At 43.1% G+C, this 20,671-nt stretch overlaps 1 protein-coding gene across 2 annotated transcripts in view; it reads left to right on the top strand.

Moving 5' to 3' along the window:
* Positions 1–20,671, top strand: part of DIS3L2 (DIS3 like 3'-5' exoribonuclease 2) — a 366,764-nt gene that overhangs the window by 240,680 nt on the left and 105,413 nt on the right. For both annotated transcript variants that reach the window (XM_059167711.1, XM_059167710.1), the window contains exon 11: positions 19,298–19,410. In XM_059167711.1, coding sequence (XP_059023694.1) covers positions 19,298–19,410 — 113 coding nt within the window. The remainder of the gene's footprint in view (positions 1–19,297; positions 19,411–20,671) is intronic.

Raw genomic sequence — 20,671 nt, 5'->3', positions numbered from 1 at the left:
TGTGCTCTCTCTCTCTCTCTCAGATAACAAATAAATCTTAAAGGGAAAAAAAAAAAGAAATGGAGAGACTATAAAGATACTAGCTTCACAAATATTTAGAGATAAGGGGAAGTGTATGTGATCATACACTGTGGGTACATGTTCTGAATGAAAAATGAGAATTACCTGCATAATTCTAACAATAGTAGCCCCCCTCTGCTGCTCTAAGAAATACATAGAACAAATAAATAGACTGTATTCTGCCTTTCATGCATGTCATAGTGATAAACATAATTCATTTGCTTGTATAGGAAAAGTTCTTATTTCCACTTTTGGCCCTGCCACAGTGGAAATCTTAACAGATGCAAAATATCAAACATGGCTATTAGATCTTATTTTCATTTTCTAGTATTAGAGTGCTATTAATTGTCAAGCCAAAGGTCTTTTTTCCAAAAACCATTAACATTTGAAAAAAATTGGAGCATCTTAGGATTTAACTTTGGAACAGAATTTAAAACATATAAACATGTACATTTTAATATTCAGTTTCTGCGTTATTTTATGTTTCTTATCATATATACTATATTTATAGTGTTCGTGTTCCATAAACATTTTGAGTCTCTTTTAAATAATAGGGGAAATACAGTAAATAATTTCCAAACTAGTAGAGAGAGGCAAATGGGCTGAGGAAAACAAAAACACTTCAATCTAAAAGAGGACTTGACAAGAGAAACAAAATAGAAGTAAGACAAGCCACACGCGGAGCACTTGGGTGCTCAGTCAGTTAAGTATCTGCTTTTGGCTCAGGTCATGATCCCAAGGTCCTGGGACGGAGTCCCACCTTAGGATCCCTGCTCAGTGGGAAGTCTGGTTCTCCCTCTCCCTCTGCCATCCCCCCAGTTGTGCTTTTCTCTCTCATATGAAGGAGCCAAATTAATAAGCACATCAAATTTCCCTCTGTAGTTAAAAAGCAAAGACTGTTAGACTAGAGAAATAAGCACAGAGACACAAAGATTAATGTAAAAAGGTGAGAAAAGCTATGCCAGTCATGTGCTAAACAAAAGAGAGCTAGTATATTTTTTGTTAATGTTTGGTAAATCAATTTTAAGATAGAATATATTACTAAATGTAAAGAGAGTTGCTAAATGATGCTTAGAAGGGTCACTTCATTGGGAAAATATGTCTGGATATATATTACTAAATAATATAGCTTCAAAATATATAAAATAGGGGTGCCTGGGTAGCTCAGTGGGTTAAGCCTCTGCCTTCAGCTCAGGTCATGATCTCAGGGTCCTGGGATCGAGCCCTATGTTGGGCTCTCTCCTCAGCAGGGAGCCTGCTTCCCCTTCTCTCTCTGCCTGCCTCCCTGCCTACTTGTGATCTCTCTGTCTGTCAAATAAATAGATAAATAAAATCTTAAAAAAAATATATATATATATATAACAGTTGATCAAAAAAACAAGAAGAAATTGATAAATTCATCTTCAAGGTGGGTTAATTTAATACGCTTTTCCCAGGAAATGTTGGTTCAAACAGCAGAAATTCGTTAAAACTGCAGAAAATGTGAATAGCCCAGTTAACAGGCTAGCTCTCATAACCATACATAAAATACTGTACTCACAAATGAAGATTACAATTTGTTCACAAGCACACAAAAAACATTTTAAAAAATGGCTTTGTGTTAAGCAATTAAGCATGCTTTATTTATTTATTTATTTATTCATTCATTCATTCATTCATTCATTTATTTTTAAAGATTTCATTTATTTATTTATTTATTTGACAGAGATCATAAGTAGGCAGAGAAGCAGGTAGAGAGAGAGAGAGGAGGAAGCAGGCTCCCTGCTGAGCAGAGAGCCTGATGCGGGGCTCAACCCCAGGAGTCTGAGATCATGCTGAGCTGAAAGCAGAGCTTAACCCACTGAGCCACCCAGGCGCCCCAGCATATTTTTAAAAGTCACTGGTATCATACGCATCATTTCTTCAATCACAGTGCAATTAAATAAGAAATAAGTGCAACAGCACTTTTAACTTAAGAAAAACACAATGCATTTAAAGATTTTTCACTACCTTCTCAGATATGTGGCCAGATGAATGGCATGAATTGGAATACACCTCATGTCATGCTTCCTTTTCATGTTTGAAGGATGAGTGAGTTTACCTACCTCCTCATGGTTGAGTTAACTTCCCTTCCACACAGAATACAGAATGCTCCCTTACACAGCAATTAATGATTTCAACCCTGACTACTTTCCTCACACTCTCCGAGAGCTCCCTAACTCTTTAAAATATATGCATATTGACCTTCAGGGTGCCCACCAGAGAGCCAAAAATTGCTTGAAAGCCTTTACTATCAAAGGCCTTCTCTAGTCAAAGAAGCCCAGGGTTCCAAAGGTTAGCAGAAGAGAAGGATTCCTGGATGGGAAAACAGCTGGACCACAGGATGGTCACCCCTAGGACCTCCATTTCCTTCTTCCTCAGCACCACTCCCTCTGCTTACTGACTATAGGAGCTGACAGGACTTGCTACCACTTTGGTCTGAGTATGGTCCCCATAATTCTTTGCTTAGTGCCTTAGCACAGTTGAAACTAGACTATACCTCTTCAACAGAAGTTTCCTGAAGGTTAGAGGACGGCTAAAGGAAGGTCTGAAGAGAGCAACACAAAGCATCAGAAGTGGCTTGCTTTACACTTGCCCCCAGATCCAGGCCCCCCAGGTCCTGACCTGTCTTCACACTGTGAGCATCATACAGGCACCCCCACCTCAACATCTACCTTTCCAAAATCTCGACCTAAGAGGTTCTAGAAAGCAGCCGTGGGCTTACTTCTTTCATTCTGCATCTCCCGTCTGAGGGCTGGCCCCTTTCCATGATGAGTCTCACTGAGGACATCACTGAGGACATTCACTCCCTTTCGGGAGGAATATCCCCATGCCTTGCTCTGCGAACCCCAGTGTGAGAGCTGTTTGATCAGTGTGCTCCAGGGAGAAGATAAGTGTGGCATTCTTACAGAAGCCAAAGCCAGACATCTGGTGGGAGACCCAATCTGCCGTTTCTCAGGCTGCATACATAGCCTCCAGCCCTGACTTAAAACATGACATCACACTGTGCTCTGCACTCTGCACTCCTCCTAGCCTTGCACAGGGTAGTTTACAATGCCTAGCTGTGTGGCTCTGGCTAGACCCCACCTTATACCCCGTGCCTGTATAGCACACACGCACACACACACACACATACACACACACACCATTGCAAGGCTTTTAGGGTCTTGTCACTTAGGTCATTGGTTGGGGAAATACACTTTCCATCAGAGCCTTACCTCAAGCACCGTGCAGAAAACACCACAGCCTTTTGTTGTGTGAACCTGCTAGAGCTCAGTCCCTAACCTGCCCAAGCTCTGTCCCTATCCTGTCCCACAAGAGGGGCCAAGCAGACAGTTCTATGCACATGGACATCAATCGGTATATTCTCTCAAGGCCCTAAAAAGGCCGCCAGCACAGGTCCGCTCTGTGCTGGACAGAGGAGCCGGACCGCTCCTTCCAGCCATTCCTCTCACCTGGAACTGCCCTTCTCAGCCTTTTAGGTGCTGCTCTTATGGTTGTTTTCTTGTTTTAGCCTTACCCAGTCTTTTGGAATTTGACTTCATCTCAGACAGAAGACCTTCATTTAAGCCCCTGAATTCAGGTCTGCCCCTCGCCACCCCCATCCTCTTAAGTGCATTGGTTATGTTTCTACCTGCTTCATCCACCTCAGTCAGCTGGACTTAGAAGCACCATGTTTCCAGGAGATGGCCTTCCAAATATCGATCACTGCACCATAAGAAGCAACTCACATTTCATTAGGAAAGTTAAATCTATCAGCCCGAAACATAGGGCACATGTAGTTTAAATATAAGATCTATATGCAACATTTAATTTAGCCAAACAAAAACTTCCATGTTTAAAATCTGTTCCTTGGGCACCTGGGTGGCTCAGTGGGTTAAGCCGCTGCCTTCAGCTCGGGTCATGGTCTCAGGGTCCTGGGATTGAGTCCCGCATTGGGCTCTCTGCTCAGCAGGGAGCCTGCTTCCCTCTCTCTCTCTCTCTCTGCCTGCCTCTCCATCTACTTGTGATTTCTCTCTGTCAAATAAATAAATAAAATCTTTAAAAAATAAAAAATAAATAAATAAATAATAAAATCTGTTCCTTGTGTTCTAGAAGAAAACCCCTGATAACTCTTCTATAGATTTTGGAAAAGAAAAATTCTGCTTCAGGGCACCTTTCTACTTGAATACATTTCTGGGTTTGTCTCTGAAATCTTCATGATGCCTGGTATTTCCAATGCCATTATTCCTACATTCCTCTTATATGTGAAGTCCTTTCTAATCTCGGTTTTGAAACACTGATTTTTTTATTCCTCTTGCAATCTCACATCAGAGGGCATTCTGACCTCAGGCAGAGTCTAGGTAATCTAAGTACTTGATCTCAGACAAACCTTATTTTCATAATATGACCCTTGATAAGTGAACATGGGAAGAAAAAATGGGAAATTCTGTAGAACCAGTGACTCATAAGGAAGTGCGTGTCTTCTCCATTCATCTGGGGCATTGATAAGTGGACAGTTTTAACTCTCCTTGTTGTATGGTCATTTTTTACTGAATCATACCTTGACTCAAAAAATCCAAGTAACTGAATAGTCATGCGAGGACTCTGGCATGGAAGTGGGATTCTGGGATGCTTGCCAATGAGTTCCTGTTTTGAGGACACAGAATCTAAGTGGAAAGATTAAGTGGAGAGACAGCTCCACCCCTCTAAGTCTTATTCCTATGTTCCATTCAAATCTTGCTAGCCTGATTTCTGTGGGGTCTGAGCTTTGGAAATTCTCTTTTTTCATGGATGTCTCAGTGCACCTTGTTAAACCAAGTTTGGACTGTGGCCTGTTCATCTGCTTCCAGCTCTGCTGATTGGTTCCAGTTTCCTTGCTCATTAAAGCCAAGATAATCTGGCACCCACGAGTCAGGCATCCTCAAGTATCTGGCACCAAGGTAAACTTGGAAGCTGGTTCAGGAGTCTCAGTGATCCAACACATTCATTGCATGATGAGAGGGAATTTTGGTATACCAGAGAGAGCACTGGAGTAAGAGCAGGAGAGCTGGGTGCTTGTCTCATCTTTGCTTCTACTGCATCATGTAAGTTTGGGCATGTCTGTGGTTTCTCTGAAATTCTCCTTCCTCAGCTATGTGAGTGTTTGGACTAGACAGTTTTTCAGATGTCATCTAGTTTCAAAATTCTGAGTATGTGAAAAGCCAAAAGAACAAAGTTCCTCTTATGCCTGTTGTTGCAAAAACACAACCTTGCTTTAAAGATACTAGCAGTAACTGCCTAAAGTTGCTTGAGCTACAGATGCTTCTCCATGAAAATAGGTGGTATGTCAACAAAATGGAAAAAGACACAGTCCATATTCCAGAAGAAAGAATTAACTTCTTCATGCCTCACATTTCCCAGTCTATAAGATGGAGATAATAATGCCCAGCTTAAAATTGCTGGGAAGATTAAATGAAATAAATCCCTGGCATTTAGAACTGTGCCAGACAAAAAGTAAGTGTTCAGTGAAAGGTATTATTAATATAAGATGGAAAGATTAGAATTGAGATGGAATTTTAGTAAGGTAGTGCTGAAATAATAAATATTCAGTTGCTGTTCACAAGTCAAGGTGGAAATAGAACTGAGAATTCAGAAACAGACCCATCCCTGTAGAGTCATGTGGTTGTTAACAAAGACATCACTGCAGCGTAATGGAGAAAGGATGCTGGATCAATTGGGTATCCATATGGGGAAAAAAAATGAAATGTGATTTCTATGCCATACCTTCTATAAAAGACAATTCCACGTGGCTTATAGATCTAAGTGTGAAAGATAAAACATGTATTTTTAGAAGATAATATAGAAGAATAACCTCATGACCCTGGATAGGCAAAGATTACTTCAGTGGGACACAGAAAGCATTAACCTTAAAGGAAAAGGGTGATAAGTTAGCTTTCATTAATTTTAAGAACTTCAGTTTAACAAAAGATACCATTAAAATAATGAAAAAGCAAGCCTCAGAGGAGAAGGCATTTGTGATCATCTTTGGCCAGCAAAGGACTCCTACTGAGAATATTTGAAGAGTTGAACAGGCACTTTCTAAAAAAAATACTCTATTTATAAATATTCAAACTACTGAGACAAGCAGGATTCTAAATTGTACAGCATGGTGTTAATTTTATAATAAACATTTGTTTATGTATAGAACATGAACAAAAAAGGAATATACCAAAATATTAACAACAGGTGTGGGAGGGTTATGGGTAATTTTAATTTAAAAAAATTATTTTCTGTTCTCTCTAAAACTTTGTATTTTTGCAAAATATAAATATAGAGATTATAAAAATGGGCATATATTACTCTTATACTGGTAAGAAAAGAGGAAAATTAAAGAGGGTTTAGAATATCATTTGATAAAAATATCAAATGCATATCCAAATGTATATATAATAATTTTTAAAAGCACAGGAAAAGTGCTTAATATCATTAGTCCACAGGGAGAATGGAAATCGAAACCAGAGTGAGTTCTTAATAGCTGAAAATTTTTGAAAGCTGACAAAACCAATTGTTAGTGGGGGTATGAAGCAATTAGAACTCTCATACACAGAGCAGGCATGTAATTTGGTGCCACCACTTTGGAAAACAGTTGTACAGTATGTAATAGAACTGAATAGATCGACACTTACGACCCAGAAGTTTCATTCTTAGATATATATGCAACAGAAACAAGTACATAGGGACAAGAATATTCATGGAAGCATCATTCATAAGAGCTGGATAACAGCCCAAGTATCTGTTGGCAGTAAAATGGATAAATTGTGGTTTACTCTTACAATGGTGTAGGGAGCAGTGTTGGTACCGAGCAAATTCAAAACATAACATGGATGAGTCTCCATGTGGAGCGAAAGAAGGCAGATACCCCCCACCATACACACACAATGTCCATACCGAATGGATTCATTTATGTAAATGCAAATCAGGCAGAACTGATCTATGATTATAGATTGCAGAGGTCAGGAAAGGAATTATCTTTGGTGTTGTAAAGTCTGAGTGGAAGGCATAAAAGAGACTCCTGGAATTCTGGTTATGTTCTATTTCTTGAACTGGGGAACGATTACCTAAGTGTATTCCCTTTGTAAAAATTCATTGAGCTGTACACTTGTAGTTTATGTACTTTATGTGTTTTATGCCTCAATAAAAAGTTTATTTTAGGAGTGCCTGGCTGGCTCAGTCAGTAAAGTATGCAACTCTTGATCTTGGGGTTGTGAGTTCAAGCCTCACATTGGGTGTAGAGAAAAAGTTTCTTTTAAGAAGTGAAGGGGCAGGTGCCTGGGTGGCTCAGTGGGTTAAGCCACTGCCTTCAGCTCAGGTCATGATCTCAGGGTCCTGGGATCGAGTCCCGTATCGGGATCTCTGCTCAGCAGGGAGCCTGCTTCCCTCTCTCTCTCTGCCTGCCTCTCTGTCTACTTGTGATCTCTCTCTGTAAAATAAATAAATAAAATATTAAAAAAAAAAAAAAAAAGAAGTGAAGGGGCACACAGAAAAGTGGAAACAACCCAAATGTCTGTCAAGTCATGAATACGTAAATAAGTGTGGTATTTCCATACAGTGGAACATTATTCAGTCATAAAAATAAATGGAGGACTGACACATGCTACAACGGAAAGACCTAGAAAACATTGTTAGGTAAAAGAAAACAAAAGCAAAAACAAAAAAAAAAGAAAAGAAAGAAAACAGTCACAAAAGACCGCATACTATATCATTCCATGTACATGAGATTTCCAGAATAGCCACATCTATAGAGATAGAGTAGATTAGTGGTGGTCTAGGGCTGGGAAGTTTGGGGAGAAGTAGGAGATGACTGAAAACAGATGTGCGGTTTCTTTTAGGGGTGATGAAATGTTCTAAAATTGATGGTGGTGGGGCACTGCATAGCTCAGCTAGTTAAGCATCTGCCTTTAGCTCAGATCATTGAGTCCTGCATACGACTCCCTGCTCAGCAGGGAGTCTGCTTCTCCCTCTCCCTCTGCTCCTTTCCCCTGCTCATGCTGTCTCTCTTTCTCTCTCAAAAATAAATAAATAAAATATTAAAAAAGAAAAAAAGTGAAAATACAGCAAAATTGATGGTGGTGATGGTGGCCTAACTGTGCATATACTATACTGCACACTTTGCACGAGTGAATGGCATATATGTGAATTCAATCTCAGTAGAGCTGCTAGTGAACAAGAAATCAAGGGGACTGATCATCATGGGATGATTAAAACTCCTCAGGAAATGGCTGGACCTTACTGCCCTGTAGTACAATAGTTACAAACACTGATGGTCAAGTCCAGCAGTGTTCTAATGCAGGCTCCAATGTCACTGGGCGACATAGGGCAAGTCATCTAACCTCTCTGAGCCTGAATGTCTTCACCTGTAAAACCTGAAAATTAATAGTACCTAATAGAATTTTTGTGCAGTAGATTCCTTTAATCAAGAAACATGAATATTTTATGTGCCAGGTCCAATCAATGATTAATTGTGGTTGTAATTAGCCAGGAGCTTTTGCATTTGAACAGTGTTCACTCCATTTTGGTGACACAAGTGACAAGTAAATTTGAGAGTACATCCTGTGGAATGGACACTTTTGCCCTACTCTACCACATCAGCATCTATTGCAGAATACAAAAGATATATTCATATTAAGGACCCTAAGTTATTAATATTGAATTATACCCTGCTATTAAGAAAAAGAAATATATAATACATTTGTAGAAGATTTCCATCCAGTGTTAAAACCATTAAAGGTTGATAATTAAAGAATTGGCATGCAGTTACCTGGAAATTTTAGCAATTCAAAATACTTTATATGAAAACTAAATTAAAACTGTAATTGAAATATGGGGGTGTAACCTGTAATTGATATATGGATAGTCATAAATAGAAAGTGACCACTGGTTGCAGGTTTCTTTATTTCAGTGAATATTTACTGTCACCATAAAGGAGTCACTTTTGGCTATGTTGAAAACCATACTGTCTTCTACCTATCTCTCTTAAAGTGTGTGTTCTGCAAAGTAAATATATGATCCTTTAAAAACTGGTACAGTGGGGCGCCTGGGTGGCTCAGTGGGTTGAGCTGCTGCCTTCGGCTCGGGTCATGATCTCAGGGTCCTGGGATTGAGTCCCACATTGGGCTCTCTGCTCAGCAGGGAGCCTGCTTCCTCCTCTCTCTCTCTCTCTGCCTGCCTCTCTGCCTACTTGTGATCTCTCTCTCTGTCAAATAAATAAAATCTTTAAAAAAAAAAAAACTGGTACAGTGAGGGTGCTTGTAGCATTATAGGGGTTCAGAAAGAAGCAATTACAAATTAGTCTGGTACCTGATACTAAGACACAGATCCCATAAGGTAATAATCAAGGGCTTAGGCTTGGGAGCCAGACCTTAATGCAAGATGTCTGACCTCCCTGGGCCTGTTTCCTCATCTGTAGGAAGAGATCTGCCTCACAGCCTTGTGAGGATTAAATGAGTTAATATAAGCACAGGCAACAGTGCGCTATTGTTGGGGGACAACCGGGAAAGTGAATCCCTAGCATAAGCTCATAAGCATGCATAAATAACTTACATAATTTCTAGTTAACTTGGGGAATTAGAAAATGGTTTCTCCTTTGTGCAAAAGAGATTAATTAGCGAAACTGAGTAATTAGGGCCAAAAAAAGAGCGAGTTTGATATGACAAAAAAATAACAAACTAAAACAACTTCTCCAGAATGTGAGAAAAACCCATTAAGGGGTTTTGTTACAGGACAGAAAGCTTTTGAAAACTATTGCCTCTCCAAATTCAAGGTAAATAGGAAGGCTGCTTTGATTTCAGCTGAAAGGAAGGCTGGGATCAGGTTAAGCTGTTGTTTGGGAGCAGTTGTGCTTAGCGAACAGGCATTTAAATACACCAAGATGCTTAGATTTCTTTACGGATTGCGTGGAGCACTGGGTGTTCTACACAAACACTGAATCATGGAACGCTACATCAGAAACTAATGAAGGACTGCATAGTGACTATCGTAACACGATAAAATTAAAAAAAAAAAAAAAACTCGTTGAAAATGGCACACCTCTTTTAAATTTGTCTATTAGAGACTAGTAACTATATTTTGTAGAGAGGCTTTTTTAAAATAGAAAAACTCACAGAGGGGTGTGAAAGTATGCTGAAGTCTGGTTTTCAAACCTGTGTCTGTGGGAAATGGTCTGGTGGGATCGTGCACGCGTTCCCTGCACGCCACAAGCGGGAGCAAGGGTGGGTTCCTGGGGCTAGCCTCACACGCGGGACCTGGAAAGTGATGACAAGCCACAGGCTGTGGCTGTAAACTGGAGTCACATTTCTGGTGGGGAAAATAGTTGTTTCTTATGTAGAAGGAACACGCCTGCCCGTGCTGCTTCAATTCCTGAGCTCACCTTTAATCGAAGTAGCCTGTAAAGTGCTTTCTTCACCCTTGTCTGCCAAGAGACTGGTCAGGTGAGCTGCCACAGCTCACTGCCCTTGCCCAGGCCAGCCAGTGCTGCTTTCTCTTGCTGTGTGGCGGGGAATCAGGAAACAGGATAGGACAGAGCAAGGACAGAGCATGTTGTGGGTGTGTTTGATTGAAAGAGAGAGAGAGGAAGGAAGGAAGGAACGAATGAACGAACAGAGGGAGGGAGGGAAAGAAATGAAAAGAGAAAGAAAGAAAGAAAGACTGTGAAACAATCTATTTATGATAGAAATGTTCGAATTTACTCATAATCCTACCACTCAGAGAAAACCATTGTTACCAAGAAATATGTTACCATATTTCTTTCCATTTTTTCCTTTTATTTCTTTTTATTTATTTTTTATTTTATTTTTTAATTTCTTTTTATTTCTTTTATTTCTTTCCATTTTTAAGCCGGGTTTGCATTTTTTATTTTATACTTTTTATCTTTATTGCTTTTCCAGCTTTTGAAAGCTGGAAACATTACAAATGTGTATGATGTAGAAAAGAACAGTCCCCATATCCTTGGCCTCCAGAAATCATCACTGGGGACATCTTAATTCTGCTCAGGCAGTAACCCTCTCTTGCCTCTGTTGGCTTGTCCATCTTTGAAAATTTGTAGCTAGTTTTACATAACTGGGTTTTTCTCTTTTAAATTTTTTTCTTTCCTTGGCTTCAGTCCCTGCAAACTTTTTTTTTTTTTTTTTTGGATAGAGAATTTTGAACATGCACAGAAGTAGACAGAATAGTATAATGAAACTCCTTGTTCCCACCACCCAACCTGGCAAACTTGAAACCATGACCAATTTATCCCATCCACCCCCCTCTTCCCCCAACCTCCATTTCCACCCTTAATTATTTGAACCTACAAACTTTGAAACTACCTTCAGAGGTCCTTCTTGGCACCTCTGACTTCACTCTCCTTTGGCATTAAGGAAAAGACCAAATGCCTGTCCTCCTGCACTCAAGAGCTTTGCACAAGCCTGAGCTCCACACACCGTCCCAGGCCTGACCGGCTGCCGTGGGCTTTCTCCACTCACTCCTGAAACGCCTGGAAATTCCCAAACTTTGGGTGTGCCAGCCTCACAAGTTTAGCTCTGCATTCTCTTTCCTGTTAATGAAGGAGGCCATTGCTCAAATCATTTGGAAGGGGAAAAGTGGAATTTACTACCTGGGTGTTCCTCTTCCATGCTGTTCATATAAATTTAAACTTAGATTCCTGAGAATTAGATTGAACATGACAAAAATTGCTGTGTGGGCAGTTGAGTTGAGTACTTGCAGATTGATAGAGCCCTTTGTAATAATGAAGGGAAAAGGTTCTCTAAGCTGCTTAGTTCCAGAAGGTGAGCTCACCAGTCAAGGAGCTTGCAACAAAAGGTCCTCATTAACCCATTGCTGGATGGCAAAAGGAAAATTAAAAGAGACAATGTGCAGACTCTTCAAATCCTGGCCTTCAGGAGTTGTATAAGAGAAATCCTCTTATACAACCCCCTCCTCATGCATGGGTGCCTTGCATTGCATTCAGATTTCCTTGTCCCAGAATATTTTCCCTTAGACTCCTTTCAAGTTTGTGAAATATCTTCAGACCGTTGCCACGTCATGGCCATGGAGTACTGCCATGGCTTGCTGTGCCAGTGGTCAGCTTTTGTGTTACAAAACCAGATACCACACAGAACTGGAACACGTCAGAGTTTGAGTTGTCTCTCTTACCCAATCAGTGTTTCCACCAAAGCGAGAGGGAATTTGCTTACCCCAACTAAAAAACGGAGTTTACCGTGTGGCTACAAGGTGATCCAAGCCCAAATTGGTCCTCAGCTGTGACTCTGGCTCTGAAATGCCAGGGGCCAAACTAAGGCCAGGCCCGCACCCTGGCTGGATGGGCTGCTCTGAAGGAGGCCCTTTACCGCTGGGCAAGTCTGGACAGCAGACGCTGTCCCTTTCTCTTCATTCTCTCCATTGAATTCCCCTTCCTGAGCTTTCAAGAACACAGTTTTCTATCTCTTAAGACTCATGTTGTTGGGAAGACTGGCCACAGGGTCAAGAGGGTGATCCAAGCAAGAACATCACTTTCTCGTCACGTAGGCTGGATGGAGGCCAGTCTGTGAGACAGGAAACCCAGTATCTGTGGCATCTGTCACTGTGTCTCCTTGGTTAGGCTTCTTTTCCTCATCTACGTTTGTCTACCAAACGTAACATATTACTTCCCTGAAGGTGGCTTGAATTTGTTTGCTCGGGAACACCATTCCTAAGAGAATACATTCTTCTTTGCTCCTTCTTTTCAGTTCAGCAAGACCTGAACCTGCATTCATAGGAGCACGATGGGCAGAATGAAGAGGTGATAAAATGAGACAGTGAAGGTGGTATATTCACTTCTCTGATCATAGTTCTCTAGTGGTTTCCCACTGGCCTTGAGATAAAATCTAAGTGCTTCATCCTGACCCAGCAGGCCTCTCTCATCGGGGCCCCAGCTACCTCACTAGCCTCCTAGGTTCCAGGACTCCCCTTCTTTCTATACCTTCAGTTTAGCCAACTTGCTCCCACCATTGACCCTTTGCTCTGGTGAATCTGTGCTCCTCTCTCCCCATGTCATCATGTGAGGAGGTCCTTTTTAGACATATAGGTCTCCATTTGTTTCCTCAGAGAGAACTTTCTTAACTAAATCTGAGATGGACCCCAGGCATTCTCATCACCTCAGCCTATTTTACTTCCTTCAGAGTCCTTTTCACTTTCCTGAGTAATCTTACCATTTATTTGCTTGCTCCTTGTCTTTCTTCCCCACTAGAACATATGCCCCACAGAGAAGGGATCTTATCAATCTTGTTTGCTTCTGTGACCCCAGTAGCCTGGAAAAGTGCCTGCTATTTGGTAGGATCGTAATAAGTGTTTGTTGAATGACTACGTTTGGGGAAGGATATGGAGGATTATGAAGTGTCTTAAAGCCAAGCCAATATGGTAATTTAGCCTGAAGGAGAGAAGCTCTGGGAGGCACATGCTGTCTAAATATTTCAAAGCCGGTTGCAACCCAAAAGCAGAGCCCAGCCCTGCTAGAAGAGACCTGCCCTTGCACTCATTTCTCCTAGCCACGTTGCTGTCCTCGGAAGAGTTGAGTTCGTTCTGGGCAGCCCCATGGGGTAGAACTGGGCCAAAAAGTGGAAGCCGTAGGAAGACGTATTTTGGTTATCTGAGAATGGACTGGATTACGCTGAGAAGTGGTGATTCCTTAGCCACCTGAGGTGTGCAAACATAGATCGGTCTCACTCTGGGAAGACCTGGTATGGGGAGGACTCTGCACCATTAGACCAGGCAGCACTGACAACCCCTTTCATCCTAGAGTGGCAACGAGTCAGCCTTGTTTTTGGTTATTTTCTTATTTGTTCAGGAGATCTCAGACACTTGACTATGTGCTCAGCTCTTTCCCTGCCCTTTGTGCAGATGACAGAGGATGGGGGAGATACCTTGTGACCTTAGCCCTGTGAAGTGGCCGGGCTGGGTGATGGTGCAGGGAGAGTGTCAGATGCTGGGGGAAGACACAGAGGACGGTCTAGATCATCAGGGAATGCCTGCTGGAGGGAGTGGGCTTTATGCAATGGTCTGCGGGGCCAGCAGGAGGTGTCGAGAAGAGAAACAGAGTGACAGGAAGGTTCGTATTTTGGAAAGAGCATTATCTTCAGTGTGTAAAATGGACTTGAGAAATGTCAGGGAGAACAACACGGAAGTTGTTAGATCTTCTTCAGGGAAATGGTGGCCCTGGCCACAGAGGGGACGGTGAGAAGAGGAGAGACAGGCAGATTTGGGAGCTCGAGTTCAGAGTGATTGGTCGACACAGGCTGAGACAGGCCTAGTTTCTTTTAGGCTTAGATAGTGATGGTACCCCTTTTGCTTTAGTGAAGGTGCTCCCACTTCCTGGGGTGGAGAGCACAGGAAGAGACATGGTTCTGCCAGGGGTAGGGACTTTCGGAGGTGTGGGTGTGAGGTACCCGTGGGACAGTTGAGGGGCATGTCAGTCTGGAGCTCAGAGAAGTCTATCTAGACTGGTGGCAGAGAATTAAGGAGACCGAAGCTCAGAGATGATGCTTGAACCACTGGGAGGGCATGAGACAATCCAGGGAGAGAATAGGACTGCCAGAGAAAGCAGCTCAGGGTTGAGCTTGGAGGCACTCCATCATGTAAGGGACAGGAGAGGAAGAGGAGCCTGGGAAGGAGCAGTCACACTGTCAGACATGCTCAAGCCAAGGGAAGCATGTGTCAAGGAGGAAGAAATCACTAGGCTTCAGATGCCCTGTAAGGTCAGGTTAAGTCAGGCCTAAAAAGGTTTGGAATTAGCAACATGAAGACCCTTAGTGACCCAGACTAAAGCAGCCATTTTGTGATGAGATACATTTGGCAGCATTGTTCCTGAAATTCTGGGTTAAAAGCAGCATCCTTCTGGGTCAAGAAGAGCCCATCACCACTGTCAGGTCTCAGCAGTGAGTACAAGTGAATTCAAGTGATCCAAGTCTGGCAGGCCCTGGTGGCACTCCTCACTCTTCGGAGGGGTGGCCTGGGATGTCCCCACCTGCACCAATGGTGCCGCCCTTTCAGTTGCTGTGGACAGTCCCACCGCTGCCCGCTGAGGAGGACTGACGGCTGAGGAAGGCAGCTAGACACTTAGCGGCAGTTGGACCCTGATGCCTCACAATTAAGTCGACCCGGAGCTGATGACTTAGAGTTGCTGGACCGCCAGACTGCAAGTGGTGAAGGGGAACAGCCATGGGAACGGGGAGAGACTGCAGGGACAGGGATGTGGCTGGGGACAAGACTGGGACAAGTCACCAACAGGATTTCTGAATCCCTGGCCACGAATGGCTTCCATTGAGTCTCCCTAGAGATAGGGAGCGATTTTGAGCTATGAGCCACTGAGGCGAAAAATTGACTTGTATCATCTTGTCTTGGAGTGAGTGGGATGCAGGTAACAAAAGGAGCAAAGACTCTGAATCGGACCTGGGTCTGCATCCAGGGGTGATTACTTCCTAGACAGGTAACCTTGGACAAGTGACTTGGAATCTCTCTGAGCCTCAGATGATTCATCGGTGAAATTCAGTGTATGCACCTGTGTGAGAATGAGACGAACATCTGTGGAGCCCCAGGCACGAGGAAGACAGTAAATCAGCAGCCACTGCTGCCATCCGTATTGTCGTTTTCGTGATTGTCATGGTCAGCATTGTGTCGGAGTAACTGTTACTGATTACAAAGCGCTTTCACATGTTCCTGCTGAAGTGACAAGAGCGCTTCAGAAGTAGAGCAAGTGGCTTCAGGTCGTGAGTGCCCCACCCTGGATGATGCGTCAGGGGCCACCTGGCAGGGACACTGTTGGAAAGGGGCTGAACTGGCTGGGAGGCTGGCTTACACAAGGTGGTTTTTAAGCCGCTGCTTTCGTTTCTATTTGTGTTTTCCTTGGATGCAGCAGCTCTGATGTCCTCTCAGGTTCATTCCAAGGAGCATTTGTATTCATTTAAGTTTGTGGGCACTGAGCAAAGGCAAGCCAGCCATGGCCGGCCTCGGGGACTGTGCCTCCCTCTGCCTCCCCAGCTTTCCCGAACTTTCAGGGCTTACCTTAGCCCCAGTCAGTCGGTGAAAACTTTTTCATATACAAAAAAAAATTTTTTTAAGAATCCTTTTATATGGAAGATAGTATTTTTTTAAAACATCGAGTTGGTCCTAAGTGTCTTGGCAGCAGATACTACAGAACATTTGGATTTATATTTTCTCTTCATAGAATAAAACCTTCAGTGCCACACCTCAAGAGTTCTGCAAGTTCACATTATGTAAATACATGTAATAAAATATTTACTTAGGGTTTCCACAAAAGACTGTCCAAAGGGGAGAATAAGAGAGCTGCTCTTTGCAGGTCTTAGAGGCTCTGCTGGGAATTCTGAGTGAAATCTAAGCCTCTGAAATGTGTTTTGATTGGCCTCCTTCATGTTTTATCTCCTGTAATGAACTCTTTGTCAGTTTGTCAATTTTGACTAAGGACAGAAAGTTCATGTGTAGTAACAACACACAGACTGAATTTAAAATTATGGTTTATATCATGATGTAATAATCCTCTCTTTTCCTTCAGTCAATATTTACCTGTTAGGCTAATACATTATAATTCTGACTTCAAAAGAAGACACTTTATTTTACCTTCCCCAAGTGTTGGTTTTAGATACTTGTAATATCAAAATTGAAAGCTGAGCCGTCTGAGACTCTTGGCCACTTCCTCTTAGGGTTGAGTTCCTCGATCATCGCAGGGCAGGTGCCCCTGCTCCTAGTGACCCAACAGCTGAATGGCTCTCAGAGTGAGGCGGCTGAACTCTGAGCCACACCGGTTTCTCTCTGCTTTCCCAACGCCCCTCTCGTCTGTGGGAAGTGGGTCTATCATATTATCCCACAGCCACTGAGATCTCTTAGACGCGGACTTTGGTTTTCCCCAATGCATTCATGTTACAGGACTAGGCAGAAAAAAAACAATGATTGCCCTGTAGGGAGGGTAGTCCCTATAGATGAGGAATAGGGAATCTTAAATTATGTTCTGTCCCCAAACCCCTTATTTTAACTACCCCATGCTTAAACTGTTTTCCATTTAAAAAAAAAAATAGAAGGAAGAAGGGTCCTCCAGAGATTAAGGAATAGGAGGATAATAAATGGCTATGAAATTCGCAGATAAAACGTGTGATATTTTCGGATTGATCATCTAGGCAGACAGGAGCAAGTAGTGATGTGCTCGGAAGCTCTTCTGAGTCAACTTGGGTATCAGTCAGAACTCTTCCTGGGAGTCGTAACTGAAAGGGAATTGATTGATTCGTGAACTGCCAAGTCCATAGGTAGACTGGTTACAAGTTCAGCTGGATCCTAGAGTTTAAATGAGGCTATCATGATTCTCCCCTTATTGCCTAGACCTGTTATTTTCCATATTGGCATGATCATGTGACAAAGATGTTTCCCTGGCAGCTGCAGGCTTATGGCAGTCCTTACTGTCCGGGGTCCCAGCAGAGATCCCTTTCACTGAAGTTACTATGAATAAGGATAGGGTATGGTGGAATCACATCAAGCATATATTTAAAGATTTTATTTAGTTATTTTAGAGAGGGAGAGTGCATGCATGTGAGTGGAGGAAAGAGCAGAGGAGTGGTGGGGGAAGAGGGAGAGAGAGGGAGAGAGAGAATCTGAAGCCAACTCCGTGCTCAGTGTGGAGCCTGATGCAGGGCTCCATCTCACGATGAGACCACAACCCAAGCTGAAACCAAGATTTAGATGCTCAGTCAGCTGAACCATCCAAGCACCCAAGCATATATTTAAAGTTGAGCAAATTCACCTTTGTGTTGGTATCGTCAGTGTGCCTCTGTCTGCCCATGACGCGCTTGTTACACTATACCCCTACTTTACATGTGAACTCTTTTTTGTATTCTGTCCGCTCTGTCCATTCTCATATGTGTGTGTGTGTGTGTGTGTGCATTTGTGTATAATCACAAATGCTGTATTTGAGATCTGCTTTGTGGGATATTCAAGAGTAAATCTAAATTTATAACTTAACCATCCCCTCAACCCCACTTTAAGTGTAATTCCATCAGCCTACATCGCCTGCCCATCTCTCTGGCAGAACTGGTGGGCAGGGCCCGCTCCACCAGAAAGGGACAGGGCAATTCTGTAAGAGAAAAAAGTAGGTCTTCTACCAGACAGGAAAAAACAACAGGCAGACAAGCCTATTGTTAATTCATTCACTCAACAGGTATTTCTTGAGTGCCTACCATTTTTCAGACATTCTTCTAGGTACTGGGCCTAGACCAGTGAACTTTACACAGAAGGTTCTGCCTTGCTGGAGCTTACATTGTAGGAAGAGAGGCAGACAGTAAATTTATAAGCCAATAAAGATACACTGTGATATCTGGCAGAGATGAGTGTTCTGAGGAAAAGAGCATGGTAATCATCTTCATTCATGGATTAGGTGCTTTGACTGTGGAGGTAGAAGAAACAGAGGGCAGAGAATCTCTTCTTGTTCCCAGATTCTCTTTGAATTAATCCTTGTATGGTAAGAAGGATTTTGATAAGCAGGTCCCATTGCAATGATGCCAAACATAAAAAAAAAAAAAACAACAACCATGAGCCAAGCAAATATGTCAGTGGGATGAGGTAAGCTGTGTCCTAGGAGCAGAAGAAGGTTTCCCATGATGGCTGCATGCAGACATGTGGGGGGGGGGGGGTGGAGCACTGAAGGCTGGCAAGGCAGGTTGTGGGGAGACCAAGCAAGGACATGGCTTAAAAGGCTAGGGAGTGGCATCACCAGATCCCTGACTGAGAAGATTCCAGGGCTAGGTAAGAAGGGGCAGAATCAAGGTAGGAAGGCCAGGCGCAGGGCTCAACATAAAAGACTGTGCTCAGAATGGACAGAAAGTCCTTAGAAGCAGAGTCTGCAGGATTCAGGGACTCACTCCTTTCTAGTGCCCTGAAAGGGTCCCTTTGCCAGCCAGAAGGAGCCTGCTTTGGCAAGTCCGCTGATGTTTACAAACACAAGAGGCCTTTAGAAGCGGGAAACATCTTGCGAAGATGGTTTATGTTGTGTCTTGAGGATAAAAATCTCACCATCTGCTAGGATATAGTAAGGAAAGTAACCATGTGAATCCCCGGGAAGACTGGAGATGGTGATCCGCGCTTCGAGGCCCGTGGCCTCCGACAGTGCCACACAGTCCCAGGAGGGATTCCTGGGAGGGATGACCTTGCTTTCCACACCACACTGATCAGCCTCCTTCTGTATTTACAGGCAACTTTGAAGTGGGGGTTCACATCGCAGATGTCAGTTACTTTGTTCCGGAGGGATCTCCCCTGGATAAAGTGGCTACTGAGAGAGCTACAAGTGTCTATTTGGTTCAGAAGGTAAGTATCCGTCTCCAGTTTCTGGAATTGAAGGACAGCCTGTTTGGTCTGCTTCCATAGTTTCTCTTTTCTTACCCCCGCCCCCCGCCCAAAAATGGTCATGAGAAATAGCAACCTTGTCTGAACATCTTTTCTCACATCTAATGAGATCTTTAAAAAGCAGGGTTTTTCTCCCTATAACGTGAGCTCCAGCAAGTGTTGGCCGTTGGTGGTTGCATGTTTTCCTTATATATTCAAGAGGAACTATATCATGGCTAGACACTGGGACCCATCTCAGGTTCCAGACTGGCCCTGCCACCTGAGTTAAGTCAGACAGGTGCTCAAGTTCAGAAAGAAATGAGGAACGGTAACTGCCTTCAAAATATTGTTCCGAAGCAGGGCTCAGCAGACTCACCCCATGCCAGCCACAGTTTTTATGACGTATTTTTGCAATACAGCCACGTGCTATACTGTGGCATTTTAATGTCTGTGGCATTGTCACACGACAACAGAATAGGATGAAATGCCTTTTTTAACAAAATATTTTATTTATTTGACAGAGAGAGAGAGAGAGAGAGAGATCACAAGTAGGCAGAGAGGCAGGCAGGGGAGGCGGGGGGGTGGGGGACGGGAAGCGGGCTCCCTGCCAAGTAGGGAGCCCGCCCGAGGTTATGACCTGAGCTGAAGGCAGAGGCTTAACTCACTGAGCCACCCAGGCGCCCCTGAAATGCCTTTTGAGAAAACATTTCCACCCCTGCTGGAATCAGCTCCTGCCTTGCCCTTTCTCAGAGACGAGAAAGGATTCCATCTGAGAAGATCTACAGATGACAAATATGCATGTGAGAAGATGGCCCACATCATACATTATGAGGGAAATGTAAATTAAAATACCATTATGATCCCACCCAAAAAAACGGGCACTATTCCCTGTTGTGAACAGTAGCGTGAACAAGTGAGTCCTGTGGATTCACACAGTAGGACTAGAGAGCCCAAGTGCAGGGGGATTGCCCACGATTCTGCATCTGGGTCCTGATTACCTGAGCTTTCACTTAGTGAAAGGGAACAGACTTTTCTTTTATGACTTGTGCACTAGTATGTGTGTGTTTTATACTTAAATATAAATGTTTTTATTTTGAAAGCTTTTTGGGCGATGACTTTCCCTCCACTCGGGCTCCTTATAGAAGTATAGGTCTGGGTGGCTCAGTGGGTTAAAGCCTCTACCTTTGGCTCAAGTCATGATCCCAGGGTCCTGGGATTGAGCCCCAAATCGGGCTCTCTGCTA

This window comes from Mustela lutreola, chromosome 3, assembly GCF_030435805.1.
Source record: "Mustela lutreola isolate mMusLut2 chromosome 3, mMusLut2.pri, whole genome shotgun sequence".
NCBI lineage: Eukaryota > Metazoa > Chordata > Mammalia > Carnivora > Mustelidae > Mustela > Mustela lutreola.
The sequence above is the reverse complement of the archived record's forward strand: the minus strand, read 5'-3'. Positions and strand labels throughout refer to the sequence as shown.